Source organism: Semicossyphus pulcher, unplaced genomic scaffold (genome assembly GCF_022749685.1).
Source record: "Semicossyphus pulcher isolate SPU_LCO1_2020_fin unplaced genomic scaffold, fSemPul1.0.p SCAF_12, whole genome shotgun sequence".
NCBI classification, from domain to species: Eukaryota; Metazoa; Chordata; class Actinopteri; order Labriformes; family Labridae; genus Semicossyphus; species Semicossyphus pulcher.
The window spans coordinates 5,760,227-5,782,708 of record NW_027211626.1 but is presented as its reverse complement, the minus strand read 5'-3'; the positions used below and the strand labels follow the sequence as shown (position 1 = coordinate 5,782,708).

Genomic DNA, 22,482 nt, shown 5'->3' with positions numbered 1-22,482 from the left:
GATAGAAATGCCGAAACAGAATAGCAGGAAGTGGGCTGATGTAAGAGTTACTGTATGAGGGAAATGCAACATATTTAAGGCACATTACCGAAGAGGAAGGACTTGTCGTCATTCCAAAAACATTGACTCTTTCAGGTGTTCCGGCTGAATCACTCAAACAGTAAATTTAATGGCAACAGCTTATGGTTACTGAAAGCACAGGGGAAGGGAAAGGTATTGCTGAGCCACATCCCATGTACGTCAATACTCCAAACACTAAAGGTACAGCTCCAGTCATGTTTTAAGACATTTAAAATATTCTGCTTGAAATAATAAATTGTGTCTGATATGACAAAATACGTTTAATTACCTTGTAAAAATCCTCCCAAGGCATCTCCTCCTTTTCCCTCATTGCAAATTTCCAACCGCTCCCTCTGTCCCGAAAACAAAACACATCTCTGCCATCATTCAGTGGCAACTTGTTGAAACTTAGCTAGCTTGAAATGTAGTAATTAGTAGTAGTAACGTTTGCAAAAATTACGATGACGGTTACAGCTGGCTCGCGCATCGCCGAAGTGGTTGCCATAGGTTACACATAATGATATGCATAGCGTCACCCCGTCCGTTAACGGGATTGGCTCCTTAGGTTTGTGACGTCTCAAACCTGCCAACCTGAAAACGTGTTGTTCAGCCTGTCCTTGGTACACTGCAGTTTAAAAGCAGACCGGCCCAGCCATGGAGATGACTGCTGATGTTGTCCCTGATTTGTCTTGTAGCACATGAAGAACGCCACATGGAGATGTTTACAAGGTTAAACACTGGATTTTCGCTGGAGGGGTCTTTAAATTATGAGTAAACAAAGTCACTTCACCTTTGAGGCATTATCATCTTGTGTTGTTTGTTACAGAGCTCCACAAGTTGTCCGCCTGTCTGTCCAGCTTCTCTGCAGAAAACTGTTACTGTTACTGCTAATATTGACAGGGTTGTTAGAGGACAGCACTGGAATTTCCCATGTGAGGTATAAATAAGTTGTAGCTGGGGCTATACAGTGCAACATCCAATTTCAAGAGTGTTTATCAGAGAAAACGGGCTCGTTACCATTGGCATCTCTGTGACCCCTCCTCTAGAGAGTTGAAAAATTCAGCTCTGTGATACCAACAGACGACACGAGCAGGCTTCAGCTTGCAGTGAGTTTACAAATGAATATTTTGGTGTTATTAAGTTTTATTTCTTGTTTTGTGTTGTTTTGTTTGAGATGCAGGCAGAGATGTAGGTCATAATAAATGTTGCTTTGATGCAGCAGTTGAACACAGCACAGCATGTGAAGAGGTCAACGAGACATTTTGTTTCATGCAACTCTTTTAACTTAAATCTCCAGGACACTAATTCTGTGTACTATACTGTCAAGTTGATCCGGCCAGTCTTGCTATCAAAAGCTGATGGTTTCACAAATAAGCCACCTGAAGACCTCATTTTGGGCTCTGAGAAACTGCAATGAGCATTTATCCACAACTTTCTGACATTTTATAGACTCAACAATTAATCAATTAATAGTAAAAATTAATCAGTAGATGAATCGATATGAAGAAATCTTTGTTACAACCTTACTTTGTATGATATAACTCAGGGTAATAAACAGGTATAATGAGGCTTTGCCTGACCAAACACTCGGGGTGGGTTAGGGTAACTCACGATGCGATACGTGGCCCACGATAATATAACGATTCTGTGATTCTGCGATAATTGAAACATTGCAAAAATATGATTTAACGATACATCACGATATCTGATTAACTAAAGAATACAAAATGCCCCTAAAAAGTGCATTAGTAATGTATTTATTTACTGCAATTTGGGAAACAATGAATGTGTTTTCAGTCTGAATTTACAGAGCTATAGAACAACTGTAGAAACAAATTAGACTTAGTATTTAAAAAGTTGCTGGCTCATCTCTTAACTTCTTCTCACGGGTGTCGGTCATCATCCCCCTGTCTTCTTCTTCTTTAATCCTGCTGTCAACTTCTTCTTTGGCCACTTTGTTTCTGGTCACGTTACCCTCCTTCATGTCATAAGCACCACTACGAGGAGTTATGAAGTAGAGAAGGGGTGAGTCAAAATTGCAGGGAAATTTGTTTAGAGCGCCGTATATTTGAAAATTTAGATATTGATATTTGGAGCCAGCCTATCCATAATTGCGTTGCACGAGTCAGTACGACGATATATTGCCGATATTCTGTCCCACCCCAATAAACACTGTACACTATTATTTATATTGATTATTTAAAGCCAAGTTTTCATGAGCTCAATAATGTATTCTTAAGATAAGAATATATTTGTAGTTTTTGTGTGAGCACTCTTTAATGTTGCCCTTTTCTGTTGGGCTGCTCGTCCTACTCTTTAAAGCCTCCTTTCTCACATAGCAGACGCTGCATATAGTCTTCAATCATTCTCTTTAAAGTGCACAATGGGGGTTAATGTTAACCTGACCCCGACTCTGAACCCTCTGACCAATCCTCGATTACTTCATGTGAACTGAAACCTGTGTGAACATTGACAAAAGACTGAAAGCCTCGCAGCTTATTTCCTGGCATTCAATTTAGAATAGAGCAGATTGTCCCCTTCAGTTTAACAACTGACCCCTGCTGAAGACAGAGCGGGGCTTTAGTGAGAGCTCAGAGCATCACTCACCAAAACCCAAAGAGAAACAGAAACATGCTCTCATTTAGTCATACTTTATGGACAATGGTGGCTGCTGAAAAGAATCCAAGCACATAGCATGGCACTGTAGCTCAGCTTTGTTCCACTCAGCAAAGTTTCAGAGGTACGTTAGACAGTTTGAAGGAGGTAGGGTCCAAAGGCACAGAGCCAAATTGCATTTTCTTTCCTACCATAATGGCATTAGCTCCCCATAATAGCACGATAGGACTGAGGTTGAAAATCGAACTGGCCATTTAAGGAACTTTAATTTTGTGTCAATCTTGGTGACCCTGGAGGACAAAGCAGTACCTCTTTTTCATTCTTTCTGCAGTCTTGTAACTGTCAAGCATCTCACTCACTGTAAATCTTTTCCATGGAAAATGTAAACACAGGCTGTAAAGATCACTTATAACAACTATAATATTAAAAATCAGAGGCAGAGAAATATTATGGAGTAGCAAAAGCAAGAGGAAATCATGAGGACACATTAGAGGTAAAAGCGACAGAGAACAGGTGAGTCTTCAAAATTTGTTTTAGTGGTAGAACAGGATTTCCGAGCAAGAACTCAAATGTGTTTTGCCCAAAAAGTCAAACTAATCCTTTATCATTTCTGGAAACTGTGACTCTGCAAACGTTGAAAGCTCTTAATGCAGAAACACATTTGCCAAGACTTTTTTTTCTAAAATTATCACTAAAGAAACAAGTCTGTTTTTTTTCTTGAACAGCTGAACAGGAGCAACTTCTGCATCCTGATTCCTAAAAACATTACATTTGTGCGATATTTTAACTCGGTCCGCTTCTCTCCCCAGATCTGTCGTCTCCAGAGGCACCTGTCTGCCGGGGAGCACCAGCAGGACCTGTTCCAAGACCGGCCAGCCATGTTTGTGTCCCAGCACTCCCAGCCGCCCACGCAGAGTCTGGTGGAGCTGATCCAGCTCTGTGGAGGAACCGTCTGCAAAACTGTGCGTCAGGCGGGAATCTGCATTGGGAAGTACAGTGGGAGGAGACCAAAGGGAAGCAGGATCCTGTCTGAGCAGTGGGTGTTGGGTAAGATATCTCCTGCTTTACTTTCTGAGTAAAAATCATAAATGATGTCATCGTTTCACTAATAGGTTTTTACCTTATTTCAGACAGTATCACAAATTTGAAGCGGCTGTCTTATGATAACTACGACTTGGAGTGAAAGCTGAATATTTTCTTGGCTGTGAAGATTTCTTGGTTTCCTGCTGGACAGCGACTGGTTACATAACCTCCGTCTCTACCTTTATAGTATTTCTCTTGTGCCGGTTTATCATTGTGCTTTGCAAATGTGTTCAGAGGCTTTACATAAATCCTCTTGCATATTCCCCATTCAAAGACCTTATTGCCTGGCTACCATGGAAACCTGTAACTTCAGAGGACCATCAATCAGCAATGACATAAGTTACTGTGAAATATTGGAGCTTTGACATAGTATTACATGTTTACCACTACTGCATAACCGTGTGTTTTTCACATGGTTGTGCCAGATCGTTTGTCATTTCTATTAATGCGATTTTAAACATACGTGCCGAGCCAGTTCAACACTCTAAAGGAGATAACACTGTGTACTTATAGAAATGTTTTGTGATGTCATTGTCAATAAATACTTTTTTAAATGTTGATTTTGATCCGTGGTTTCTCTTACTGACTATTTGTTCTCTTTTTCAGTTTTTCAGCTTTTATAGGAATTCAATTTTGATAAGATTTATTCACTTGAAATGTTTTGACAGTCATGTTAGAATGAATAACCACTTGATTTTTAAAAAGGACAAAACACAGTTGTGTGATGGATCAGCCTGTCATAGTGTTGTCAGACTCCACTCAGCAGTGTCACTGGGGGACAGACAACAAATCAACAGGCCGTTTTATCCCCGCTTGCACTCACACTTATCAGTCTGTTTAAGCAGCAGGGATGAAAAATAACAAATGTACTTAAACACCATGTGGTAGCCTCGTGAAGTAAAATGCAGAACAATAAGTTATTTGCCTTTAGCGCTTACATAAACTAGCCTCTTTGTCTCAGCACAACCGCACACTAAAACAAACTATTACTCCAAAGTTTAACCCCCAAAAAGTGAATTTAAAAACCCCTTTCAGCACACACAGAAATGGCACCTTCCTGCACACAATGTGTGATTGTCCATCATAGGTTAGTGGAATTGTATCAATATTTTTCCTCTGTCAGCCGGCTGATAGCACACTGAGCTTCATCCTTTGTGCAAACATTGCATAACCATATCTCACTGTGTCAGATTGAATTCCTCTCCATACAATTACAGAAAATTTGAATAAATGTGGTCTGAATCTTTTTGAGGGTTTAATCCTCCATACTTATGTTTTATGTACCTTTTTGGGTGAGGATATACTGTCTGTTCTACAGCCCACTTTGCATTTTTAAATGTGTTTGCATTCTCTAATGCAGTGGTTCTCAAATTGTCTACAGATGAGGAAAATTTGCGCCAATGAAACAAGCATTTTGTGTCTATTACTCCCACCCACGTTAGCTTTGGACCAATAGAAACTAATATGATTGTGACACATGAAGTCAATCCTTCATGACTCACTCAACTCACTCAGGTCACAATGAACCGTCCCTGCAGCTGTCTTACTACTGTAAATTCTCTGAAAGCTTTTAAGATCAATTACTTGTAAAGTATAAATGCTGTCAAGTTGAGTCCACAAGCAATTTGAATAAAGGACCCTCTGTTTTTAAGTATATAAGTGGTATTAAGATGATTCAATTTAAAATGTTTTTCTTTTTATTACAATGAAACAGGTCTGAAGTATTCAGGTTGATAAGTTTTACAATACAAATATTTCCAATGGCATCTAAGGGTGCAAATGCTTGTAAGCATATGCTTAATCAGTGTTATGATTATGAGGGGGTCCTAGGGAAATGTTCTCGCCCGTAAGGGGTCCCTGGCCCCAAAAAGTTTGAGAACCCCTGCTCAAATGTTTGCATTTGTAATGATGCGCAATAGAATAAGGAGAGAAAATAGTGCAGCTTATATAAGGTTGTGTTTTTATTCTCTAGTAGTTAAAAAAAATCTAATAATTTAAGGTCCACTTAGTTCTTTTTTTCGAGCCTTTCAATTAACTACATTTTCTTGTTATCCAAAAGTGACATAGGATAGGCTCACCAGTATTAATATTCAAAATTCTAAATGTGCTTATACTTTAGGAAAGTGCAGTTGAACCTTCAGAAAAGTAGAGGAAACAGTGTCCTCTCTTTTTTGACATTAATATTTTTGTACATTGTTACAAACAAATCAATGTAGAATCAATTAAGCACAATTAAAAGAATTAGAAAATATTGAGAAGCCAAAGAATATCTATATTTGTTGTATAATGAGTACTAAATTAGGGGGGGGAAGGTAAAACTTGCAGAAATAAGTGTAATGGTCCTTTAAACGATGGATCATACGGAGCTCATTGTGCGCTCTCTCCTATTGGTTGGCCGCTGCTACGTAATTTGACCAATCAGCTTTGTCGTTGTTAGACGGTGTCGTTACGTAGGGAGGCGTGTGTGACATTTGCTGCAAGGAGCTAGTTTATGAACAGCTAGCCGGATAAAGATGAAGAACTTAGGAAGGAAATACAAATAATTTAACTTTTAACTTTGAATCTGACGTTTGGGTTGCACTTTGCTATCGCACCCATATTAGAGAAGATAGTTTATATTAAATGTAGCGTTAGGTAAAACTTATGTCCGGTTTCACACGTTAAATAGTATGCTAACGCTTCCTCTTAACTTGTACAGTAAATGTACGGAGTTCGACTTCAGGTAGTGTTCTGGTTAACTCTTCTGAGATGTTAATACTAGTCAGATAACCGCAGTTAATTTTTTTTTTTTGTTTATCAGTATGGGTGGACGTTAGCGCTTAAGCCGAATCGGCTAACTGCGTTTTGCACACAAGGTTAAAATTAGCTTTAGCCAGCTAGCTCCTCACTCTCCTCTTGCTGCAGCTTTCTCACTTTCTTATGCTGACTTGTCGGGCCAGGTGTGCAGAAAGTAGGCCAGGTGTGGTTTGTGATAGATAGGGTCCAGTGTGTGACTTCATCACATTGATTAGTACTAAGTCCGCCTGTCTACTTCAGGGATTTTTCTTACTTTAGTGGAACCAGAGGTGGGAACATGCTGCTCTCTTTGGTTGTACACACTTACTCGCTGCGGTACTGGTTTCCAGCCACGATCATGCTGGGAACAGCCCCGGCTTATTTGCTGTCATGGGGGGCTTGGCGCTTACTTTCAACTGTCTTACCAGCCAGAGTGTATCACAAGTTAGACGACCGGTTGTACTGCATCTACCAGAGTATGGTCCTCTTCTTCTTTGAAAACTATACAGGAGTTGAGGTGAGTGACTCTAAACTAACTGCATGTAAACTTGACTTTTAAATGCAAAACTGAAGGTGATCACCATGTGTTGAACTGTGTTCAGTAAGAGTGGGGGCACTTGCATGTAGTCTAATATTAGAAACACAATGACACAGGCATAAGTGAAAGTGATGGCAGCTCGCCTCTTACTAATTTACATGCACACACCATTCTGATTATTGGATAGTTGCAGGTTTACTGTGTTTGTTTTAACTTGTAAACAAAGATAATTTGAAGTGGAGTCAGGCAAAGCAAAGAAAGATCTTGAGGAATCAGAGGCACAGCAAGAAAGTCTTCATTCTTTTGCAACCTTTTGTGCAGTTGGAATTTTTGTACATTGAGGTGGTCACAAAAGCAACAATGAATTTTAGCCTAGAAACGGGTTGTCTGATACAGAATGATTTGTGTAAAAAACTGGTGCACTGGAGGGAACATGAGTAGATTGGAAAGGACCTTTTTATTAAATCCTCTTGGGTTTATTGTTAAGCTGTCGTCTATTTTTGTTGAGCTTTTGTAAAAATGGACAAATCTGTCTGAAATGGAACAAATCCCAGATGCACTTCAAATGTTTAACAAAGCAAAATACATCCATGTAGAATAAAATTGCCGATTTTGTAACATCTTAAACCTGTTTTCTCTGTAGATTATTATATATGGAGATATACCAAAGACCAAAGAGAACGTGATCTACCTGTCTAATCACCAATGTACAGGTAATGCATTTGCATATCCTGTTCTTAAAAAAATAAGTCCAGTGGAAGCAGAGATTAAAGTAAATTCATGAATGGTTCTCCTTTCAGCTGACTGGATCATTGCCGACATGCTCGCCATCAGGCAGAGAGCTCTCGGTCACGTCAGATACGTCCTTAAAGATGGACTCAAGTGGCTCCCACTGTACGGATGGTACTTCTCTCAGGTAATGCAACTCTGTGAGTATTTGAAAGTCATTTTGTAAATTCTAGCTAAAGAGGAAAATTCCATTTACATTAAATTCCCCACAGCTGTTCTCATCCGATCGTCTTTGTCTTTCAGCATGGAGGAGCCTACGTGAAACGGAGTGCAAAGTTTAGTGAAAGGGCGATGCAGAAGAAGCTCCAAACTCAGACTAAATCTGGAGTTCCAGTAAGTAACTTATAAAAGTTCTAAATTAAACTATTATTCTAGTTGGAAATGGAAAGTTGGAAAGTTAAATAAAAAAAAAAATCTTCTTAGTCTGACTGAAGTGTTTCTGATCACTTCCAAAATTCTGCAGTTAAAAAATTCCATGTTGCTCTACTTGAAATTAGGATGTTGATGCAAATAGTTTTCTTAAAGTTTGTTTTAAATTTTTTTTTTTTTAAATCTGATGACACATGCACCAATGAAATGACAGATAATTAGACACTGGATTCGGTCAGGTTCAATTGCATTCTGTGTTAATCTCTCTGTATGTATTCTTTTGTGTGTTTGTGTTCATGTGTGTTTGTCAGAAGCTCTGTTATGTAGTGCAATGGTAAAAGCTCAAGTACATATAATCAGTTTTTACAATGAACAAAATATTGGGTGTTAATAATATGAATAAAATGTAAAACCAGTGTTTTCAGGATGGCTATAATTTATAAATATCAGTGCTTTTTCAAAAAATAAGCTATGAAGACAACTGCTGCTAAAATATATCATGATTTGTATGTGTAAGGAAGTTTCTATTTGTCAAAAAGCCTTTACACTTTCTGGTAACTTTTGATCTTAGATAAAATATCAGTTAAATCTGTGAAAGACGAAAGGATCAAAATTGACGTTATTGCCCATGTTGAGTCTACTGTAGGAAAAACTGAGTTTTAGTCCTCCTGTGACCCAAACTGATTTAATAGAACAGTCTTTTGAAAACTTTGTACCAAGTTTTCTTCTGATCATTATAAGTTCAGCACACTGTTTGGTGGCTGTGTTTCTAGTTCAACAAATCCTATAAATGGTAGAAATTCCAGTTTGTACAACATGAACCAACTCTGAAGACGATTTGATTCAATGTGTTTTTCTCCTACAGATGTACCTTGTCATCTTCCCAGAAGGAACTCGGTACAATCCAGAGCTGAAGAATGTTATCGCTGACAGTCAGGCTTTTGCGACGAAAGAAGGTACTGGCAATTATCTAATTCTGTCTACTAATTCAGCACAACCCCCTCAGTATGTGAAACAGCTGACTCAGTTTTGACGTGTGACCTGTGGTAACCCTTTGTAGCATTTTGTAACATTTCCCCAATGAGCATCACATGAATGCAGGTTTGGCAGGTTGGTTTTAAAATTAGGTGATTCCAGTTTAAATTGTGCATGATTAGAAACATGTATCATAAAGAACTTTAAAGGATTACTGGTGCTGCTTCCACCAATACTGCTTTCTATATATTACAGCTGGTTTTAGTTTTAGTTTTGAGGCCTAAATTAATTTTCTCCTGGTAGATAAGAGAGAATTAATTATTCAATAACAGTACTAAAGATAATCTCTTTGACGGAGATGTCTCCTGGTTATTTTTGTAGCATAAATAAGTGAAATTAACCGATTTTTACCTGTGATTATAATGATTATAATGCCGATGTACAGTTAAATATACTTTTAACATTTCAAGGCTAAATACATTTGTTGCATCAACATTATTACCAAGCCGTTGTGGGCCTGTGTGGTGTTTAGGTCGGCTTACAAACAGCATCCATCCTGCAGAGATTAAGCCTATCTCTGGCCCACAGCTCTGAATATCACCTTCCCCCATTAATCCACATAAATCGCTCTGGATAGCCGACATGTGCAGACGACATTATCTGCTATTAGTGAGGTATTAGTGGGCAGACTGTGTTGCCACATTGGCAGAGGAAAAGTGCAGTAGTCGAATCAAATACGACCATCCACACAGTGTTATTGTGTTTTTAAATAATGTGTTTACATTTTTTTTATTATAGAATTAGGGGGTGATTTTAGACATTGTCTTAATCTAGATAGAGGAGAGAAAATTAGGACATGGGGAGATGACATATGATGGAACCTTTGATATAACCTTAACCTCAATATAACCTTTTTGCAATCACGTATTCTGATTAAATATAGAATTACTTTTGTCATGTCTTTTCACAGGACTGGCTATTCTGAGGCACACACTTACACCCAGAATGAGGGCCTCTCACATAGCCATGGAGACCATGAAGGACCACCTGGATGCTGTGTATGACGTCACAGTGGCCTACGAGGGAACGCTGGACGCCTCAGGTCGAAGAAAACCTGCCCCATCAATGCCAGGTGGGTTTGCCAAGTTAAGCATTTCATAAAGATTAAGACTGACAGTTTTCTTACTTTAACATGCTTACAATGTAATCTATTCCTTTTATAGATAGATAGATAGAAAGAAAGAAAGAAAGAAAGAAAGAAAGAAAGAAAGAAACCTTATTGATCCCGAGGGAAATTTAGGCATCCAGTAGCTTACAAGACATTTGAAATCACACTTCTGTCAACCCAACCCCCCGACCCCCCCTTAAGCCCGTAAGAAAATAATAAAATTAAAGACAAAAATAAAAATGAAGGCTATGAAAATTACAACTATACACTGCAACATTGAGTAGTGGCAGTATTGAGGTGGTGCAAATTTTAACTTGATGATTAGTGCAAAAACAGCACGGTGCAGATGTGCATAAAAATGTCTAACCATAAATAAGAAGGCATTAACGTGACGAGCTGTAGGAATTTTTAGGAATGTTACAAATGACAAACCCAACTCAGGATTTGATACAATTCAGAAAGCGTAAAGACAAATTAGTAAGAGTAAATAAAAAATCACCGTTTCCATTCAAAATACTCAAAAAAGTTTTCTTATCTTTTTGTTTGTTTTTAATTTCTGAGGTTGTGTATTACTTGCTAAACAGAGCATATTTGTTTTTGTAGAAGTGACACTAAAAATATATATTTTTAAATAAGAAAACTAAAATGAATTGGGAATATAAAACGCATCCTAAATAAAATAAATAAATAACTACTTACGCCAAAGAATAAACTTAAAAATATTGACCTGTTCCCATCAGGCACATAATGATATCAAACAAGCTAAGTAAAAAGTAGACAGTGCCCTCATATGGGCCTAATGCAACTGGAATACATTTGGAAATTCAAGCCCACCTTAAAATGCATGTTTGGAAACATGAATGGGCACAGAGTAGAAGACGAGTAGAGGAAAGTCTGTTTCAAGTTTTTACACACACATCAGTCCACTCTAGATGTTTTATGTTCAGTCCTAGTGCTGTTCCTGTTTTTATATATTCACAGTAGCAGACAGTAATGTTCTGAATCCATGATGTCATTTCAGTTGCTGCCTTAGAACCTGTATGCAATCGAATTGGCCAGAACACATTTGGATGTGTTGGATCTCTGTGAAATGCAAATAAAATCTGCACTGTTAAATTCTCCCCTCACAGAAGCGTACAAAAAGTATTGACACCTGTCCATGGATTGTTTCCCTTTTCTTTCAAACTGCCATGTTTGTTGACAAATCCACCAGACTGGCCACACTAATTTGTATATATAGATATGATCACAGTGCTAGCAGAATCAACCTTAAGAACAGCATATAAATAGGTGAACGGACACACAGATACAGTATATACAGACGATGCATATACACAGATTGACAGAAAGAAGAGGCGGATTACAGCTGCTGTTAGATGACAGACACACAGGCGTCATATAATCAATCCGGTAACATTGTGTACACCCCCTCAATGCTTAATCACACAGCAAACATTACCTATTAACAGTCGTGTCTTCCTGTAAACAGCATGACTCTGTGTTTTGGAGTTTTGATTATTCTCTGTGTACCCCGTTGTTCCACAAGCATAGTTTGAATGTTAAACAAACATCCCGTTTCAGTCAGGAATAAACATCGATGTGTTTCGAGAAAACAGAACAGAGAGAATAGAAAAGCTTTCCTCTCATCACGCACTTCCTGGTCTCATGTGGACAAGGTGACTTTAGTGGTTTCACAAGGAGGAGGAAGTGACTGGAGCTACAAAACCCTGATTGTTTTTGTTATTGACATGCTTTCTGTTTTTATATCTGAAGAATGTTTTTCATCAGTATGAAAAGTTTAAATCATTTCAAACTGTTGTGAGTGTAAAAAACAGACCCCGAGGCTGTCTGTGTGTCACTTGTATTTACAAAGGAGGCTGAGAATAGACTTCATATGTATAAATGTATTCTCACTCATAATTGTAAAGTCATAACAGGAAATTCAGGTAATTCTCTTAATTAGTTATTGGACATCTTTTTCAATAAAAAAAGCACATTGTAATTGATGACAAATTATAACAAAATTATGACAAAAAGCAAAAACTTTTGAAGTGTAGAAACATATTTCCTAAAACCTTTTTTCTTGACTGATAATTGATACTCCCTAACTGTGACTCACACTGAATTAAAAGGCCACACAGTATATTTTAAACTATAATTTTAAACACTACCAAATGCATACTCTTCATGCCTTTGGGGGAGAATCAAATTCCCTTTGTGAATTCTCTTTGCAGAGTTCCTCATTTGAAACCTAAAACAGTTTTTTATGTAGTTATAGTTTAAAACAGTGTGTACGCAGTTGCTTATTATTGTAAGAAATGTTTTATTTAAATCAGAATGGAATATTAATCATAATTTTATTCAAATAGCAGCTTTTAAAAGCAGAGTTAACAAAGTGCTTTGACAGAAAAGGCAGGAAACTCTGACGTCCAAATAATAATAATACAAAGGCCAAAGATAAGCAAGACAAAATTTAATTATAAAGTAAAACCATTAAATGATGAAATCGCATAAAAACAGGTCTGTAAAAATGTTGTAGTTATCTCCTCTGGGTGGTTGTTCCAAAGTTGTTCACCTTTTAGATCTAGCCCTGACCTTGGAGTGCCCAGAAGGGCCACACCTGAGGATCTATTGCTGCAAGGGGCTCATATTTGATTGTGATTTCCCCCATAAAGCTTGGAGCCAATCAGTCAAAGTGTTGTAAAAGTGATCAGTAAAATCTTCAGTTCCAAGTCGTTCAGGGAGCTAGTGGAGAAAAGCCAGGATATTTAAAAAGCAGTTAGTAGCTTTGAACGCTGCTCTCTGAACATGCTGGTGGCAAAACTAAAGAGTGATTTTTGTTTTTAGTTAATGCCAGAAAGAGTGGGAATACACTTGTCAAGTTTCGAGAAGATTGGTGCATGAATTATTTTTCTAGATCCAAGCGTAGGAGCGTTGGTTTAACTCTGAAGATGGTTTGAATTTGAAGGAAGCAGGACTAGACTACTTTTTTGATCTGCTATCAAAGCTTGGATCTGAATCAAAATGCACTCCCAACATTTACGGCAGCTGGCACCATATTAGCAAAAATAGGACTTCAGGCACTCTCAACGAAACTTGACAAAGTTGGGTGGAACTGAAAAGTTTTTGAGTTATTGAGGTGAAGAAAGTTTTTACGACACACTATCACTGACACAATCTACAACAGCAGCAGGGTTTATATGGTCACCACATCATGTGTAGCAGGAAAGAAAAAAGACCTGACCTTGGATGATTTAACCAATTGGAAGCATGTTAATAGAAAATAAAACAGGACCTAACATTGAACCTTGCGGTACACCACTAGTATTGTCTGTTTTTAGAGGATAAGTAAATTACCTATGGGCTATGTTCTTTTGAAAGATTAAAATAATACCAACTAGCCGCACTCTCCTGGATGCCATCCAAGGTTCTAAGACACTTAATTATAATACCATGATTTGCTGTGTGGGCTGTGCATGTTAATGTGTGTTTAGCCCGTCTCTCGTTGCTGCTTTTATTACTCTTGTGAGATCAGTACCGTACTAATCCTGCAGGTAGGCTCAGGTTCTAAACTCTTTTTTCTAAGGCTTTTCTATGGTCAAGCTCATAACTTGTGGTGGGGCTGTACTGAGCTGCATTATATTCACAGGTTTTTAATACTCTGGCCCCCTCATGCATGTAAATAGGGAGGACAAACAATTAGAGACACATCTCAATATAATTTAGTTCAGTACAACACAACCTTTAACTACGGCCTCAGTAATAACCATAATTGAATTTACACACTTCCCACTCTCAACAAAAACTAAACTTCATAAAAGCAGAATCCATGGCAGTGCTGTTGTATTGAAGTGTATTAGATTGTGCAGGTGTACCTAATGAAGTCAGTGTATTATCTCAAAAGTGTATATTAGTGTTGGAGCTTCTCCTCATTGAAACGTATCATGTTGAACATCAAATTAGGTTTGATGAATATAAATAGAGGAAGAACGCGACTCTTAATTTTGGCTCACAGTTTGGTTAGTCACAGGAAAGAACTGATTTAGTTAGTCGACAGGCTTCTGTGTATCCATTTTAATATTGAACTATGTCACATTCAGTGATAACGAATAATTTTTCCATCAAGTACACAACAATGTTTGCTCCCTGCTCTAATAACTTTGGGTCTCAGTGTGAAATTAAAGATATTAAGGATTCTTTCTGGTGGATTTTCAGCTTAACTGGAGTTCATTTAGAGGGATTTTGTTTGCTGCTACAGAGCGAAGAGTTTATTTCCTTCATAAACACTCATGACCTGCACTGGAAGCTTAGCTTTGTTTGTTGGTTAAGGATTGGTTTATGAAAAGCTTTAAGAGTGTTTTTATTTCTCAGTGCCACCTGTTTGGCACTTAAACGTCTCCATGTATGAGGAAGGAAGATAGTTTTTTTCTTCTCAGATTGATTTTGGCCTCTTCATGTGTGTTATTGTGCATCTCTCTCCCCCCCGAGCCTCCGTCCACACTAACTGTCAATGTTTATTGAAGTGGCACAGATTTTTTCTGAAGGTCAGTTTAAGTCTGTGCAGCAGCTGATTGAAGCGCTCTCTCCACCAGTGAAGCAATCTTTCGCCGCTGACTTCGATCAAGTTTCCTCTTTCTGCCGCAGTGCCAGGTTTCCTGATAATATTGCATGTTGTGGAAACAGGAACTTGAAGGTCTCTGGGGATACACGTGTAGCCTTGAGCGTTCACACTTGGTAACATTTTTATGTCTGACCTTCTCAGACACTTTGGTTTTCTTTCTGCTCTGAGACTTGACACTGAAAATATCTTGTGATTTATTTTAGGAACATTTATCTGCCAAAACTGATCTAATCTCATTTAGATATGTTTAAACTTTTATTTTAACTTGATTAACTGGTGACTTCTCTCGACATTTATAGTTGACTTTCATTATCAGTTCTCCAATTATTCTGATTCTGTCCTTGTTTGATAAAAGAGTGACTTAGACGCTGCAGTTTCACCGACAAACCCGTTGTTACTCGCTTGAATCAAAGGGACTTGGCATCAGTGTCATCTACTCCGTCAGCGTCACCTCATGTTGATTTGAAGTGCTCAATCTACGTGCCGCTTTGCTGAAAGGCTTTTCCTGTTTTTGTTTAGTCTATTTATTTTTTGTGTTTGACAGAATTCCTGTGCAAAGAATGTCCCAGAGTCCACATACACTTTGACCGCGTGGACATAAAGGAAATTCCTTCAGAGCCACTGTTTTTCCGCAGGTGGCTGCACGAGCGTTTTGAAATCAAGGACCGGTAAGTGTGTGGGCGGAACAATTCATCATGTTCAATATGTAAAATGAAGTGAGGTTTTTTAAAAGGTTTGCTTTTGCACGCGATCAGTTCAAGCCCAGATATGTGACCTAAGCTTCTGTGTGAATCCTCATAAAGCTGAACACAGTAGTTTTCTGTCTTATTCTGAAAATGAGATCATGTGCAGTTCCCAGTGTTTCTAAAACTGTGGAAAGTTTTTTAAAGGAATTAATCCGATTCATGTTGGAATCTGAATTCAGGCAAAGTTTAACTTTCTTTTTGTTTCACTTTATGTTCATTGGGCAAAGTTAAACAAACACATGTTGTAGTCATTACAACATTTTTCTTTAAATTATACAGAGTAAACTTCGAACACACATCCCTACGTAAACACCTCTTGAATTCTCTACCCTCATCCCATCCTCCAAGTTTAAAAAAAAACCCAAAACAAAACATTAAATTTGCCAAATTATCCTCAGACTGCAGATTTTTAACTGAATATTTTCTCTTTAAACTTTAAAGTTATAATCTCGAAGATTTTCATGTAAATAAATGTCTGTTATAAGTCTCTATCTATCACCGAATGAGGTAACACAATGGTGATTGAGCCTTTGGCCCGCTGATGAAAGCCTTTGCATTTGCAGTATCAAAGACTGGGCGTCTGTGGCAACATTCGTGGAAAAAATCACAAGCGGCGCCCAGTAAGTGACGCGGTTTCCATCAGCCAGCAGTGGTTGATCTGCCAGAGAGGGTAGGCGGAGCTAAGCGGCTGCCTTTCCAGTCTCTGCAAGTGTTGCGAGTAAACAGTAATCTACTATGGCTGAACAAACAAACAAAGAAAAGATGGATGACTACAGATACAACTTCAAAAATAAGTGAAAATCCAAAGAAAAAGAAGCAAATTCGACACTCAGATGAAGCAAACAGTCTAAAGAGGAAAGCGACCGTCAGCCAGGAAAATCAAGAGTTACAACCGGAGCCAACCGTAGACGTTTAGTTATCTGGGAAGTGTGCTCCCAATTGCAGCTTATCTCCATAAGGTGCCGCCAAATAGAACGAATCTGAGATCTTTGAGATTATATCTTTAATGACAGTAAACTGAATATTTTTTTGTTTTTGACTGGATGAAACAAGACGTTTGATATTCTCATTAAAGTTGACGTATTCACTCTATTCTAGCATTTTATCAACAAACAATTAGTTGACTTATCAACTACATAATTGGTGGGTTAGAAGATAATGAAAATAATAATTAGATGAGGTTTACATGGGAGATACAGCAGGAAAAGTCTGGTGCTGCTTTTATATACTGTGAGTAACAGAAGAGTTTTGGAACAACACTTGCCATCTTAAATATATTCATGATGGGAAGTGTTGATCTATGGAGCTCGTTCAAAGGTTTAATCCAAAAGGAAACTGTACTTGGTGGTTGGTGAACCACAAAGTCCAGTTTCCTTTTGGATTAAACCTTTGAATCATAATGACCTGGATGACTGACAACATTAGCAAAGTATTGAGCCCATTATTGACCCACCAGCTTAGCCACAAAAAGCTCTGATGTGTTTCTGGTGCTGTTTTTCTGCTGCAACTGCTGTTTTGACTGCTGACTTTCCTCAGACAGATTCTTCCAATGTGTCGTTAGTAGACTTTGTGCTTTTCTAAGACGGGCTGAATCCCTAAGAGAGCAATCTGTCTTTTTAAAGGTTGCTGACGGACTTCTACGAGTCGGAGGATGCCGACAAAATATGCAAGTTCCCTGGGGAAGGCAAACCCTCTCCTCTGAACCTCTCTAGAACCCTCCCATCAGTGATGATCTTGGGGGGACTGACACTGCCATTACTGCTGACAGAGAACGGCAGGAAACTGTACGTCAGGACCTGGGTGTACGGGACGCTGCTCGGCTGGCTCTGGGTGAACTTTTTTCCTTAACGAACGGGGCAGAGGCTGCCACGGTGAGACGCACAACAGACATGGAGAGACGGCGCCATTTTTTCCTGCATCACAGCAACACAGGTGTGTTCATGGTGCAGAGCAGCAGCGTCTGATAAGAGGCTCAGAGTTTTATCCAACATGTCTGGCTCAATGTTGACCTCGAGCTGAAAGGAGAGGCGGAGAAATGTTAAGCTTTTTGTGCAGCGCGTTCCCTCGCGTTATTTGAATTCGCAGCCTGAAATGAAGTGAAAACATGAGGGTTTGTTGAAAAGTATTAGATTTCTCTTAAATACCCAATATGATCTATGATAAAAATATATATAGTTATACTAGTTATCTTAAATTATTCCCCCCTTCATCAGATTTAGCCAAATTAGTGCTCTTGCATGCTCACTTCTCCATCAAACATTGGCCACATTTAAAGCTCTTATATGACATTTATTTTGACAAAGTTCAGAGTAAAAACCGGTTCAATGATCACAATCAGCTGCTGTGTGTAACTGACACAGTGTAATAGATCATTAATTATTAAGTGCTCTGACTCATTTACATTGGTTGTAATGCTCTCTCTTATTTATGCCAAGTCCCGCGTCAGGACGATTAAGCACTTTGCTCATTTAAAGTTTTTTTTTACATTAGTAGAACAAAATAAACGGCATTATGTCTTCTATAGGGGCTCATTAACATGACACCAGCTGCATTGTTTACCATACATTTTTATAATGGCATCTCTTTGTTTTTATACTGATAATGAATGTAGTCACAAAAACATGAATGCAAACAAGAGAGTAAATGTTTTATTTAATTTTGAACATCTAATATTTTGATTTCACTTCTATGAACATTTAACAAAGTCTTTGTCATTGTTGTTTCCGCCGTGAGCTCGTGTAGAGGATGTGTGTTAAAACAAATAATGTTCTACTATTGTAAAATATTCCTTTCAACCAATTGTTGCCAAAACCCGGTGTATGTACCCTGATGTGTATGTACCCTGATGTTCGACGAGTGTTTTAAGTTGAGCAAAACTTCTTTTAATGCCAGCAAAGAAACGTGTCTACGTTTGTTTTGTTTTTGGTCTAAATACATTATAATTTGATTTTTTTTTTTTATGGTTTATTTGTGAGTCCATAACCTTTAAATTCAGTTGTTACTGTGATGTTGCAGCTCACATGAAAGTATCTACCAAGCAAAAAAGCTGATAAAGCCATGTTAACAGTTTATTACAGGTTCCTGTGCACTCAAAGCCATTTGTATTATAATTATCACTGTATTGTGTAATGCACCGTTTGTCCATTATTGTTGTTGTTTACTGTAATGAAACCATTGCATTTTCCACAAGTCACTTTACATATTTGCCGTCTCGTCTTCCTCTGAAGTTAGTCTTTGATATGTTCTCCTCATGCTGATGGTTCAGTAAGTCTCATGGTTTTTACGTGTCGCTCCAATACCTCACTTGAATAATCCTTCCTCGTTCTTAAATGACCCTTGTCAGCCATTTTATAATCATTTTTATCCTGACAAGATCAGACTGTAACTCATCAGGAAACTCTATGTAGACAGTATTTAAATGCCAACGGATTTTGGAAATGTGTGCCTTCTCTTTGGAGGAGTCGGTCCTCAGCCCTCACAGAGGGTCACAGTAGCTCTTTTCCACCAGGTGACTGCATGGAGGCGCTCTGCTGCTCCTGGCAGCATGTGGTCACATTGTCTACAGTTCATAGTGGCTTATTTTGCTCTAAGAATGCATTTATTTACACTTTTTGAGGACTATTATAAAATGATGAAACCTTTAATGTGTGTAAGTTCTGGAAATGGGGATCAGAGTGAAATAAAGGGGTTTTCTTTTGGGACGAGTCAAGTCTTTCTTTTGTCATCCTGTCCCATACAGAAAGCTCACTAAAAGACGTGTACTTGTAATCAAACCTTTCTGCATTGTTTGTGAGGTGGATCTGACCATCATTACAGATAGAATTATAAAACATTGTAGTTTGAGACATATCAGAGTTTTGGTAGAGAGCTGAAGATTAATTGAAGAGTCGTTCGACCACCATTTTCAGCAGAACTGCCCAGATGACAATTACCCAAAAATCCTTAATTCACACAGTTAATGAAGTTTATTCTGCATCAGCAGGGTCATGAAAATAGGAACTTACGAACTTTCCCACCAATAGAACGAGCTGATCAAGTTGACCTACCCTGAGAAAAGGGGAGGAAAGTCAGGGGTGGTTTCACTTTAATACATCACCAGACTGCAGGTTGTGAAATCAGCTGTCTGTGCATTTAAAGGCAGATTTCAAACTAGTGTCAAATATTAAGTTATCAAAACAAAATCATTCATTTAGACATCTTGGAGATGTCTTACTAATTTTTACGAAGATTGATTGGTCCGTAATTGACAATTAATTATTAAAGATTCTTTTTCCATTGTGTTACAAGTTTGATGTAAATTGCCCCCCCACCCCCAAAAAATGAGTTGTACTAGTTTAACAGTTGTGATTTAAACAGGGTGATGGATTTAATAATTTCCTGGTAGGAAGAAGACAAAACATAATTGGAAAAAACAAGACGGACCAGAGGCTGAGCTGCCCTGCTCTTGGCTCTATTGTTGAATTGCTTTTTCTTCTTGTATTTATTGTTCGATTTTTTTTTAGAAAAATTATAGAAGGTGAAATGTTCTTTATCAAATGCACTGTACTTTCCTGGAACATTTTTTTTAATCAGAAATTTACAAATTGTATGTTAATACATTTATTAAAGAATTGGATGTTTCCGGAATTGAATTTGGAACAATAAGTATCTAGTCGGCTACACCCTCTGGTACTGAGTTAAATGTACCGAAATACTACTTTCCCACTTTATCAAAAGCCGCGAACTCAGCACGAACCAAACAGCGCATGCGTATTACGGTTTGTGGGCAGTAACAAGGAAGTGCAGTCGCAGATTGTAGTTAACATTTTTAAGAGCTGCGTTTCATTTGTTTGGACTCCAGGTATGTTGAACACCAACACAAATCAAATAACTATACGATAATAAGAAGACATAAAACTTTCTAAACATGTATCGAATCAATTGCTTGGAAATAGATGTGTTTATCTGCGTGCTTTCTGTGTTTTATATCGTAATCACTGATGGTCTCACAGCGACACCTAGAGACCTGTCAGCCCTCTTGCTGGAAAATACACTGACAACACGGGTCAGAGTACTCAAGTAGAAGTATTATTGTGCTGAAAAGAAGAACATTTGGTTTTCATATCTAATTAGCCTATATCCTAGCTTACATCGAGATTAACAGACATTATGGGGAGGCGTTTCATGATAGTTTAATGATGAAAGAAGCTTCTCTTTTCTTTTCTACCATTCGAAATGTGGCAGTTTGTACTATTTAAGGCAACATGACACACCGGTTAATTGCTTCAATATATTATGTTATTACACTGTTATTAGGTGGCCAGTTTTAACAGGCTCAGCATGAATACCGAATAAATCAGTACTGTATTTCTGTTCACAGGTTTATAATGGCAGTGGACTGGATTGGGTTTGGCTATGCTGCAGCCCTCGCCTTTGGAGGTTTTATGGGATACAAGAGAAAAGGTCGAAAGCTCACTCTGGATGATCTTTGCCAGCCAGGTCGCTCACACTCATAATAAACATAATAAACCCTGATAATTATTAAAAGTATCTGTTTCATTGCAGGCAGTGTGATGTCTCTGATGGCTGGTTTAGTTTTTGGTGGACTTTCTGCTGTTGGTGCCTACAACATCTCTCAAGACTCAAAGGACATCAAGATCTCATTGTGTGAGTGTTGTTAAAGCTCATTCAAAGAGGCTGAAATACAGAGAAGTCATTGTGAAGTCATTATGCTTTCTATCATCCGTCATCTGGCACAAATCTATGTACACTTTTTTTTGTAAATACTGGAAACTTTCTACCTCATGTAAATTAACCCATCTGTTACATGATTACATATTTTTTCTAAATCATATTATATATTTTAGCATCATTGCACTCCTCATATTTGCACTATTGTCTTTCGCAGGCTTGTAGATACTAGATTAATATTTAATGTTGAATGTAGGCGTGTACATAGTCAAATTCCTTTAATGTGTACATACCTGGCCAATAAAGCTGATTCTGATTCTTCCAGTGTCTGCAGGAGTGCTGTCCCTCGTGATGGGAATGAGATATAAAAAATCTGGAAAGCTAATGCCAGCTGGCATCATGTCAGGACTGAGGTCAGAGTCAAACTTACTCAACATGCACTGAGTAAATCAAGAATTGGGAAATGATGTAGTTACACATTTGCTTTTTTAATGATTTTTGATATGGTCTCTTTCCAACAGTTTGTTGATGGTGTTTCGGCTGTTGCTTCTCATCATGATGTAACCGTTGGAGCAACACTGACCAGGCGGAGGGCTTCTGTCTCTCAACGAACAAGCCTTGATTTAAAGGAAACATCAGTTCATGTTTTCATATGAACAAGTTATACAAGTCTTCTGTTTAGTGTGGAAACTTTACTTTTATGTGACCAAAAACCTTACAAAAGCCACTAATGGGGGTTCAACAGACTTAAGCTTAACTACTGATCATATTGCAGTATATGTACACACATACAAATATAACAGGATTATTTTCATGATGTATCATGACCACAGCTTTGCAGCACAGCAGATGTATGTGAGCTTTGTCGGTACTATTGTTGTCTTGTCTTGGTTACTACTGTACACTACAACATCAGTTTAAAGAGTAGAAGCTGTATTATTAATGTGTCAGTATATCGTTAAAATTTGACTTTAAAAGAATTATAATTGTGTGATTTTTTGTAATAATTGCAAACTAAATAAACTAAAAAAGATGCTCTTTTTATGAACAAGTTTGGTAATAATTTGACAGA

At 38.0% G+C, this 22,482-nt stretch overlaps 3 protein-coding genes across 3 annotated transcripts in view; all 3 read left to right on the top strand.

Annotated features, from left to right (window-relative positions):
- The window catches only part of mcph1 (microcephalin 1), a 35,597-nt gene extending 31,306 nt beyond the window's left edge, over positions 1-4,291 (top strand). Inside the window, exons 14-15 of the mRNA XM_069658434.1 lie at positions 3,486-3,723; positions 3,807-4,291. Coding sequence (XP_069514535.1) covers positions 3,486-3,723; positions 3,807-3,859 — 291 coding nt within the window. The 3' untranslated portion in view covers positions 3,860-4,291. The remainder of the gene's footprint in view (positions 1-3,485; positions 3,724-3,806) is intronic.
- Positions 4,292-6,245: 1,954 nt separating this feature from the next.
- Positions 6,246-19,493, top strand: agpat5 (1-acylglycerol-3-phosphate O-acyltransferase 5 (lysophosphatidic acid acyltransferase, epsilon)). Its single transcript, XM_069658289.1, has 8 exons — positions 6,246-7,051; positions 7,716-7,785; positions 7,873-7,988; positions 8,105-8,194; positions 9,096-9,186; positions 10,176-10,337; positions 15,539-15,662; positions 17,363-19,493. The coding sequence occupies exons 1-8, from the start codon at positions 6,833-6,835 to the stop codon at positions 17,586-17,588; spliced, it is 1,098 nt and encodes a 365-aa protein (XP_069514390.1). The 5' UTR covers positions 6,246-6,832; the 3' UTR covers positions 17,589-19,493.
- Positions 19,494-20,498: 1,005 nt separating this feature from the next.
- Positions 20,499-22,441, top strand: tmem14a (transmembrane protein 14A). The gene is made up of 5 exons (XM_069658291.1): positions 20,499-20,580; positions 21,100-21,182; positions 21,285-21,386; positions 21,736-21,823; positions 21,932-22,441. Exons 2-5 carry the CDS (start codon positions 21,107-21,109, stop codon positions 21,972-21,974), a joined length of 309 nt encoding a protein of 102 aa, XP_069514392.1. The 5' UTR covers positions 20,499-20,580; positions 21,100-21,106; the 3' UTR covers positions 21,975-22,441.
- The last annotated feature ends 41 nt before the right edge of the window (positions 22,442-22,482 follow it).